This window comes from Bidens hawaiensis, unplaced genomic scaffold, assembly GCF_021521415.1.
Source record: "Bidens hawaiensis isolate Kalapana, Puna unplaced genomic scaffold, B.hawaiensis_p1.1 tig00034864_1, whole genome shotgun sequence".
In the NCBI taxonomy this organism is placed as follows: domain Eukaryota; kingdom Viridiplantae; phylum Streptophyta; class Magnoliopsida; order Asterales; family Asteraceae; genus Bidens; species Bidens hawaiensis.
In genome coordinates, this window is record NW_027496056.1 from 11,575 (window position 1) to 21,796 (window position 10,222).

Sequence of the window (10,222 nt, forward strand, 5' to 3'; positions counted from 1 at the left end):
GTATAATTTATCAATTTCACATACCCATATCTTCAATTTCATTTTACCCAATTCAATTTCATTCATTTCACTCAGATCTCTGTTCTTAGGGTTTTTTTTTCAATCAATTTGTTGTTGGTTTTTAGGGTGGTTTTAGGGCATTAAGGATGATTGATGTTTGATTCAATCAACAAGTTTGTAAGGTATTGAATCAATGAATTGAATTGATTTGATTTGTTGATTTTGGGGTTTCAAGATTTTGCCTAAAAAGATTAAAAAAAAAATTTGAAAAAAAAATTGTTTTTTGTTGTGTAGTTTATATGGGTTGTGATTGATTTTCAATTAATTTGTTGATACAAGGTTTTTAATGGTTGTGTGATTTTATGGCTTAAAGGGTATTTGAATCTTGAGTTGGGATCGAATTGGAGGCGAATGGATGAATGAATTGGATTAATTTGTTGGTTTATGGGGTTTAAAGATTTTGCTCTAAAAAGAGAAAAAAATATATGTTTTTTTAGAAAAGATTATCGTTTGTTGTGATTTTTATAAAGTTTAAAAGAGTTTGTGTAGGAAAGTTAAGATTTTTATGGTTTGTGATTGATTTTTAATCAATTTGTTAATACAAGGTTTTTTTAATTTTTGTGTGGTTTTAGGGGTTAAAGGGTGTTTGAATCTTGATTCGGTATCGAATAGGAGGCAAATGTATGAATGAATGAATTGGATTGATTTGTTGATTTAAAGATTTTGCCCTAAAAAGATTTAAAAAAAGTTATTATCTTTTGTTGTGGATTTTATAAAGTTCAAAAGAGTTTGTGTAGGAAAGTTAAGATTTTTATGCTTTGTGATTGATTTTTAATCAATCTGTTGATACAAGGTTTTTTAATGTTTGTGTGATTTTAGGGAATAGAGGGTGTTTGAATCTTGATTCGGTATCGAAGTGGAGGCGAATGGATGAATGAATTGGATTGATTTGTGGATTAAGGGGTTTTAAAGTGTTTGCACTGAAAAGATAAAAATTTGGGGATTTTGATAAAATCATCTTTTGTTGTGTTTTTTTGGAAAGGTTTGTGTGCTTTAGTATGCGAAAGATAGGATTTTTGGGTAAAGAAGTTGGTGAAAGATGCAAAATATGAAGAACAAAGGTTGTGAGTGTACTAGTAGTTGTAATAATAATATTGATAATAAAAGTGGTAATAATAATGGTGGTGGTGAAGTTCAGAAGCAGAAAGAGAGGCATATAGTTTCTTGGTCTCAAGAGGTTTGTTTTGAATTTTGATTAATTGATTGAAGTTTATTTATTTATTTTTTTTACATATTTATGTAATTTATATTGTTATTTATGATCCTTTTGTTTGTGTTTCAGGAAGATGATATATTGAGGGAACAGATTGGTATCCATGGAACCGACAAGTAAGGTTTTGTTTCTTGAAATCTTGTAAAGTTGTCTGAAAATCTGTTGATGATCGATCCGTTAAAAGTGATTTGAAAGTTTAAATATATGTTGATGATTGGATTAATCTCTTCAAATCTGTTCATGATCGAGCTGTTAACCGTTATTTGAAATTTTGAATATGTATTGATGATTTGATTAATAATATTGGATTAATGATATTGATGATGAGTGTCATGTGTGCAGTTGGGCTATTGTTGCATCTAAATTCAAAGATAAAAGTACACGCCAGTGCAGAAGAAGGTAAAAAAATAAATTTTTATTTTTCAAGATTCGATATTTTTTCTTATTTTACGGTACTATTTGCTAAATCTTGATACGGTTATATGTTGATTTAACAGATGGTTTACTTATTTAAATTCTGATTTCAAGAAAGGAGGTTGGTCACAAGAAGAAGACATGCTTTTATGCGAGGTAAAGCTATAAAAATATAATTTTTTCTACTTCAAATTTATGACATCATCGATTCATCGCCATTGTTGTAAAATGTTAATCATCTTTTTTAACACTGATATAAGAAGATGGCTTGCAGGCTCAAAAAATTTTCGGCAACAGATGGACTGAAATAGCAAAAGTGGTTTCAGGCAGGTAAATAATGTTCTACGCCATTTTATTATTACCAATTGTTTAATAAAAGCGATAAGTTTAATAAGATTATTAAACGTCCCTTGTTTAACTAGGACGGATAATGCGGTTAAAAACCGGTTCTCTACTTTGTGTAAAAAGAAGGCTAAGAGCGAAGCGTTAGCAAAAGAGAACAACAAATTTTACACCGCAACGAACAACAAAAGGACCCGACTTCAAAGTGTTCAAGATTCAGAAACGGTTCTAGAAGCTTCCATGTCTCCTTCCAAGATAAGGTGTGTATAAATATATATGTATGTATATATATTATTTTAATATAGGTTTTCAGTCCCATGTATAAACTCAAGATCATATTTTTAACATTAATGCTGTTATTCTTATTCAGGAGGAAACATATCCCCGATGCAATAGACGATAGTCAGCAACGTAGACCTCCATTTACTGTAATATTACAGAAATGCCATAACATTAACACACCAACAACTCAACTTCCTCCCAAAAGTGCCGAGGTGTCGAAAGATGGTAATTCGACTTAGAAGAAACTTTTTTGTGATAAAAGTGAAGTTTAAAATATAATATTTCAGTTTCAGAAAAGTAACTAATGATTAATGTTTATAAAGGAACATTTCTCAAGAAAGATGATCCGAAGATTATTGCATTGCTACAACAAGCGGAACTGCTTAGCTCATTGGCGGTTAAAGTTAATACCGAGAAAACAAACGAGAGTTATGAAGACGCTTGCAAGGTGAAAAGATTTTACATTATTTTATTCTTTTCTTTGGGAAAACATGTATAAATAAGTTGTTTAATCATATATATATTTCAGGCTGTTCAAGATTTTCTAAAACAATCGAAAGAAAACGATGCTCATGGATTAAACGCTTCTGATATGGACATTAAAAGTTGTGATGAAGGCAGCCAACAGTCTTGGAGGTAGTATAAGGGGGGCATAATTGGAATTTCACTTGCAATGATCAATAAGCATTTCATTTTAAGGATTAATTTTAAATATACCCTTACAAACTTGAAAATTTTCATGTACACTCAACCAAAACTAAAAATATCATATACGCCAACTTAATGTTTATTTATTTAACGACACTATTCTACCCTCTTTCATTGTATTTGTTTAATACCTATTTATATTTGGATTTTATGTGATGATAAGAAAGATGCCCATATGAAAGTTTAAGAAATAAATGTGTAAAAAAATTAAGCTAAAAAAATAGGTGAGTAATATATTTTTTGAAGGTAAAGATTAAAATTTTAAAGTTTTAGAAATATAAAGGTAAAATAGTAGTTTATTAAAATGTTATTAATTAATCGGGTATATTTGATATTTTAACTACTTTGTAAGGGCATATATAATATTTTAGCTTTGCATGCGTATATATCAAAACCACCCCTTATATTGAACTTGCGTTAATTTGCGCAGGCAACTAGATTTATATCAAGGATCTCCGTATGGTTCTGATTACAGTACAGGGTCAACAATTCTACCTCAAGCGATTGAAAAAATAGAACTGATTAAAGATAATATTATTGTTGATGATAAAAGTAATATAAAACCTGAATCAACAAGAAACCAAGGTAAATTTCTCATTTTTTCTATTTTTTCATCGTTTTGGTGTTTGTGATGATAATTCTAAACTTATGTTTTGTTTTTGTTAAAAGATATTTTAGGTCCTTGTGGTGAATTTGATAGCGGTGTTGATGTCATATGTCCTTTGCCAAGTTCAGAGTTTAACTCACCACTTCAAGTAACTCCAATGTTTAAATCAATGGCTGCAGGGATCCCGAGCCCACAATTTTCAGAAAGTGTAAGTTAAACGCGCGTTTAAAAACCACTTAATACTTCAAGCCACATTATAAAGAGAAAATCACGAAAGTACCATTTTTCGAGTGTGTTATACCATTATAGGTCATGTCAAAACAATTTCATGCGTATAGCCATGAGATACTCAAATCTTTTGTGACGTATCTACTTTAGTGCTTTTACCCGCCTAAATTCTAAATATCTCGTGTTATACGTGAATAATAATACATACCCAAATCAATACAGATATAAAACACAGACAAATCTGTGCATGATGGTTTCGCGGATCACATTCGTTTGTTTGTTTAGTAAACGTATAAAAATTTGATACATGAGAAAGTAGATCGACGACTCTTAGTTGTGTATCTCATGGCTAAATGAAGTTTTTTTCTGACACATTAAAGAAAATGATTATTTTTGTGATTTTCTTGTAAAAATTGTCTGTAAAATTCAAAACCATCAAAGAAAATGGTTTAGAATGGACCATTTGTTCATGTCAATGTGTTCTTAGAAAAACCTTAATAATTAAGTTAGGTTTTTGAATAGAAAGATTAAATGGGTCTGTTGTGTTCATACGGTTAAATCCATATTCTCATGCGCAAGCCCAAGCCCAAGCCCATATCCGTAAACCCAACATCAGTCTTTTATGTAATCATACCATTTCTTGTTTCACCACATTTTAAAAAAAAACAAATATCGATTCTCTTCTTGTAATTCATAATTTCATGTATGCTAGAGAGTGAGTTTATCACTAGACACGGACGTAACAAGAGATTTGCAGGTTTGGGTTCAGCTAAACTGGTTGGGTTCAGGTTGACCTGCCACAGTGCCATGTTCGTGGGTTGACCGTTGACCTGTTTAACAAGTTTATGTTTTATAAAATATATTTTTATGTCATAGTTTGAAATGGTTGGGCATCTTTATTCTTTGTTCTGACTTCGTAATTTTAGAGTATTATAATGCAAAAGATAAATTATAAAAAAAAATCAGGTTAAACGGGCCATGTTCGTGTCAACCAGCAAATATTATGCCATGATCTGATTCATGTGTCGCATGATTTTTGGTTCTTGTCGGGTTTGACCCGTTATCAATTGACAAAAACCATTTAGCACCCCTATAATTGTGACGGTTTTTGTATATTTATTTTTTGTTTATTTGTTTTTTCAGGAAAGGAGCTTTTTACTAAAAACACTTGGAATGGAATCAACACCACCAAAACAAGGCACCAAAACCTCACATCCACCTTGCAAAAGAGCTCTTCTCCATTGCCTTTAAAGCACAAAAATTCCCAAACTACCCCTATCCGGATTTTGAGAGCACATAGAGTTTTTCCTTCATATAACTGGATTTGCATTGCAGTCAACCTCAGCCTCTGACTTTTTACAAAAAAAGGTTTGATCAAGACCTGCATCGAAATCTACGCTCTAGAATGTTCCAGTACATTCTAGAAACCACAAGTAGATCTAATAACATAAATCTCCTATGTGTGCGTGCGTGTGTGTGTGTTTTGTTGACTCGCGTTGTCTTCGTTTGTTAATTTTTGGGAGGTTTCGAATAAAGGGTATATTCGTAACCTCCCACATAAAATATTTGGCCACAAAATATGCCAAATCCTGCACAGAACATAATTTTTTTACCTTTTTTTTACAGAGTGTAATTATACATCGGCAACTCGCCTATATTTACAATATTACCCCCAATGGTAAAGGGGAGTAGTAGAAAACATAGAATTGAGTGTGGAGGTTCAATTATTATAGTTGGACTCCAATTTGTTTGTTTTTTTTAGTGTGTGTAGCAAGGTGTTATGGTGTAAGGCTTTGTTATATTGCAATGTATGGTATACAATGGTTTGGTTTTAAAAGAGTGATTCTTGTGTGCACTTGTTTTCCTTTATCGGTTTTAGGTTATCTAAGTTTCAGTGTTCTTGAAAGTGAATTCGGATCCGAACAGAGCTTAAATTATAATTTGAAACAATTGATTAAAGTGGTTTTCGGATTATTTTAAAATTTGAATTTTCAAAAGTGAATTTAGAATTAAATCTCGAAAAATCAAGCCGAGTTTAAAAAATCCGAATTTGCTTTATATTTAAGTTAATTTGAATAATTCAAATTAGGAAGAAATAAGTGATATAAAAAAATTTGAATTTGATTCGAAAACCGAATTTGGAATTTGGTTTAGATGTTAACTCAAAGTTCAAAACATAATTCTGACATGAATTTGGTTTGAACTTTAACATTTTCGATCTAATACGAGTAGTATAACATTTGTAAAGTGAATAACCGTGACAGGAAATGTTTTAGTGAATAGAATTGACTCAAAGAAAGGAATCAAGAAACTTACTTGGAGATGAAAGATTGAAGCTTTTGTCTTGGTGTGTGTTTGTGTGTGTGAATTTTGGTTAAAAATGGTGAATTTGTGTTGTGGGGAAGGTGTGGGTATATAAGTTGGTCAGCTTTGATGATAGTAGAATGACCAAAAAGAAAGTTGGGTCTTTTCAAAGGGGTAAAATTGGAATTTGAAAAGATGTACAAGTCTTATTGCATGGGGTATAAGTTACTAAAGGGTTATTGGTTTGGAAAAAAACTGAATTTTAGAATAGAAGGGAGGGAAAATTGTACAAATGTTAAAAGCATGCTTCTATTGGGCATGCACTTTCTTTTTTTCTTTTACTTTTTTTTTATTATTAAAAGAATATATTAATGATTATTGGGTCCTTAAGATTATGGAATGCCAGTGATTTTGATTGTGGTTTAAGATTTTTTGGAAGATTTGACAAACAACATTATTTTTTATATCATTTTAAAGGAAAGTTAAACCAAGTGTTAAATATTTTGTCAAAAAGAGTATGTAAAAAAAAAGAAATTAATAATACCAATAAGAATGAGGTATTGAGACTTGTATAAACAACTCATATGTTATCGATTATCAGTTTGAGATTGAAGTGGTTCGGTTTGCCTGGTTAGATTGTATACCGGTTTGACTGATGGCTTGAAGTTTGAAAGTAGTTCGTAAAACCGTATATATTTATTTTTGGTTTGAGTGTATACAACTATCCATATGCATCGAACACGGTGTGTTTAGTTAACAGGTTAAACATTTTAGCCAAAACAAACATGAAAACCCGAACATTACCTATGAATTAGACATGGTAACCATAAACCTAATTATTTGCATATCATATCTTGGAAAATGAAAGGAATTGCCACCAATACTAGTTTCACATGAACTCTCTCTTAACTAAGATGCCGGTTAAGGTCTTGCCAAACTAAGACGAACTTAACCTTTGTTCACCTAATTGAGTTTTGGTGCCGCCTATGGGGTAAGGTAAAAAAAATAGTCTAAACATTATAAAAAAGCATGACATATGAGTAGGGGTGCATATGAGCCGAGCTGCTCGTGAGCTACTCAAGATCGGCTCGTTAAAAAACTCAATCGAGCCTGAGCTCGAGCCTAATAATAAGCTCGTTTAATAAAGGAGCCCAAGTCCGAGCTTCACTTGTCGAGCTCGAGCTGGCTCTCAAGCCTAAACGAGCTTGTTACTTATATAATTTTTAAAATATATATTTAATAATTATTAATATATATAATGTTATGAAAAAATAAATAAAAAATAACTAAATAATACTGTATATATTATTTTATACATAAAATTATAATAGGAACAAATATATAAAAATAATAATTATTTAGAAAATAATTAATAAATTGCAAACGAGCCAAGCTCGAGCTTGAAAATTTACTCGCAAGTCAAACTCGAGCTTTAAAAACAGAGCTCGAAATGAGCCGACTTTGGGCTCGGCTCGTTTGCACCCTTATGAGGTTTGATTATGCCTTATAGGTTAACTGCTAGAATTCTAACCTTGTGTGCGGACGTAGGGACCAAGGGATAGTCTCGACAGTTCAACAATAAGCATTAAGTAACAAAAAATCTCATTTTCACAATCACCAAAACCATTCATCATTGCAAACTAAAATAGTTTCCAAAGTATTTCTCTTACAATTGACTAATAAACAATTAAAAAAAAATAAGTAAATTACTCTAAAAAAATGTGTCAAATAACTAAAACTTTTTTCTCTATTAAACCTACAAAACTAAACCATCCCCCAAAACAAAGAATTAATAATTTCCCATTAAAAAAATTTCTTTTTCTTTTTCATCATTTTAGCCTTTTTCTTCCTTTTAAGATAAATTTGATAAGACAAGCCAGCAAAAACCATAGCAACACTCCCCCATTGCTTATTAGACAAAGGATTGCCACTAAGCAATGATGAAACCACAATGCTAACGAATTTACGGGTGGTTGTGATTGTCGTGTTGGTTAACGAACCGAATCGGCTAATTGTGAAAAAGATAAAGTTTTGACCGATGGCGCCACATAAGCAGTAGTATAAGATATCCCAAGCCGCTTCGGGGTTGTTCTTGCAGAATTGAACTGCTTGGTATCCACTTGCTTGTGGATAACCAAACATGAACATTAAATTGTAAATTGTACCCCATAAGTTCATTCCTAACATCATATTCCAGGCATTTGTTTTCGGGTACCTATAATATTAATATTGCGTAAATGTTGAATGTTTTGAACACGGTTTAGTTTTGATATTGAATGCTGTATAGGTGCCAATATTGACCCGTTTACTTATGAATGGGACAATTTGGGTTATATGTTATATTTAACGGGTCAAACTGGTAAAAAAAATGCAGTATAGAAAACGAGACAAATCATTCAAAAACTCTTAAATTGCTTTATATAATATAGGTTAAAAGATCTCCTAAATTGCTACATTAAGAAAATGTGATTATTATTGTAAAAAGTTTCGCGATATCAAAAATGGGTCACAGATCAACAAAAAAAATCAATTTAGTTACGGGTCAATCCGTTTTCAACTGATGTGTCAAAAATTGCTCAAAGTGTTTTTAATGCATGCAACCTCCAACGCTCATTCAAAATAAGTATTATTATATTAATATTAGGCTTGGTAAACTAGGCGGGTTCGGATCAAATATCAACACGGGTTTAGGTCAGAAGAGGTTCGGGTCAATTTGGATTCCAAGCAAAATGAGTTTTGGCTCAAAACAGGCCGTATTAAAAATCATCAATTTTATTTGAGTCAAAACGGGTTTTGGCAAAAATGGAGTTGGGTGGTAATGAATTGTTTCATAAAAAAGGTACCAAAATAGGTACACTCGTTATATTTTCTGCTGGCGGTAGTGGTAAGGATGACGACAAGGTGGTGTTGGAAGTGGAAGTGTGGTCCGCGGCGATGGCGTCGGCGACAACAAGTATTTGGTGGAAACAAACAATGGTCATGAGCGTTGCTAGCCCATTTAGACGGCTTTTAAGTTAACAACTTTATAAAAGTTAACCATTTTGACCATTTGGCTGAATTAAAATGACGCAAATGAACCCATATACAATTTATTGGTATTTTAGTCAAACTAAAAACAAAATGTTAATTATTAATTTTTTCTAAAACTTGGACAAAATGTGTTTCTGGTCAACCAATCCAGATTCTGACCATTTTGACCCATTACCCAATTCCCCATATATTTGGTCACCTCTACTAAATTGAAATGTTAAAGCTTGTTAATAAATACCTTGCAGATATTGAATCTTGTGTAGCAGTTGTGAAACCATCAAACACCAAGTTCAAGAAACAAAGCCCGTAACCAAATGGCACGTTCGGATTGGCCAGTTTGTTTATGGTCTTGGAGCTAGTCTGAGTAATATAAATGCACATGTTTACTCATTTGAATAATATAATAGTGCTTGCAGTTCTTAGAAGAAAACCAGGTAGAAAATAAATATTTATACCTTTTAAAATAATAATATTAATTGAAATATTTATTATTAGTTTATTACCTTTGCCAATGCAAAGAAGGAGACCCCACCAGCAACAAGGAGACTGCAAAGATACTCAGGAAAAGAGTATCTGATTCCATAAACAAATGTCCCCATTAACATCACTGTGTAAACAAAAAGTTTTGAAGTGGTCAATTCTTGTAATCATGATATTAGGACAAAGTTTTAGTGATATGTGTGCATGGAAGAAGATAGAGAAAGAAATGTTAAATTTAAAAAGGGATTTAAAAACTGTAATTGTGCATTTATATTTGGCTTTTAGCTTTCAAATATCCCAAAAAACAATAATACTTGCAAAACCTGAAACAAAATTCATACTTTTTGTTTCAATTTAGCAACCTAACTAATGTTATTACAAAATTTAATAATTAACATATACATTCTTGATGTGGTCCTTGTTAACAGAACTGTTTACAAGTTTGAAAAATGAACCTTTTTTTATAAACTTAATAGTTAAAAATAATTATCAAATGTCATATCATATGCCACATGGCATATATACAATTACACATATACACTAAAACAACAAAC

The 10,222-nt window shown here is 31.5% G+C and overlaps 2 protein-coding genes across 2 annotated transcripts; one reads left to right on the forward strand and one right to left on the reverse strand.

The window, feature by feature from the left end:
* The first annotated feature begins 795 nt into the window (after positions 1-795).
* Positions 796-5,702, forward strand: LOC143586750 (transcription factor MYB124-like). The gene is made up of 12 exons (XM_077068224.1): positions 796-1,237; positions 1,343-1,389; positions 1,616-1,672; positions 1,771-1,843; positions 1,962-2,017; positions 2,110-2,289; positions 2,400-2,536; positions 2,635-2,759; positions 2,841-2,947; positions 3,450-3,604; positions 3,689-3,834; positions 4,998-5,702. The coding sequence occupies exons 1-12, from the start codon at positions 1,100-1,102 to the stop codon at positions 5,103-5,105; spliced, it is 1,329 nt and encodes a 442-aa protein (XP_076924339.1). The 5' UTR covers positions 796-1,099; the 3' UTR covers positions 5,106-5,702.
* Positions 5,703-7,729: 2,027 nt separating this feature from the next.
* Positions 7,730-9,793, reverse strand: LOC143586756 (UDP-galactose/UDP-glucose transporter 3-like). The gene is made up of 3 exons (XM_077068230.1): positions 9,692-9,793; positions 9,427-9,548; positions 7,730-8,373 (listed from the first exon to the last, which is right to left on the reverse strand). The coding sequence occupies exons 1-3, from the start codon at positions 9,791-9,793 to the stop codon at positions 7,962-7,964; spliced, it is 636 nt and encodes a 211-aa protein (XP_076924345.1). The 3' UTR covers positions 7,730-7,961.
* Positions 9,794-10,222: the final 429 nt, after the last annotated feature.

Bases quoted from the DNA above. Each gene is read 5' to 3' on its own strand.
- LOC143586756 (XM_077068230.1), bottom strand. From the start codon at position 9,793: ATGTTAATGGGGACATTTGTTTATGGAATCAGATACTCTTTTCCTGAG. The intron at 9,549-9,691 runs GTAATAAACTAA...TATATTACTCAG, and splicing joins CCTTCTTTGCATTGGCAAAG to ACTAGCTCCAAGACCATAAA. The intron at 8,374-9,426 runs GTATTTATTAAC...TTAATATTATAG, and splicing joins CAAGATTCAATATCTGCAAG to GTACCCGAAAACAAATGCCT.
- LOC143586750 (XM_077068224.1), top strand. From the start codon at position 1,100: ATGCAAAATATGAAGAACAAAGGTTGTGAGTGTACTAGTAGTTGTAAT. The intron at 1,673-1,770 runs GTAAAAAAATAA...TTGATTTAACAG, and splicing joins ACACGCCAGTGCAGAAGAAG to ATGGTTTACTTATTTAAATT. The intron at 2,018-2,109 runs GTAAATAATGTT...TTGTTTAACTAG, and splicing joins GCAAAAGTGGTTTCAGGCAG to GACGGATAATGCGGTTAAAA.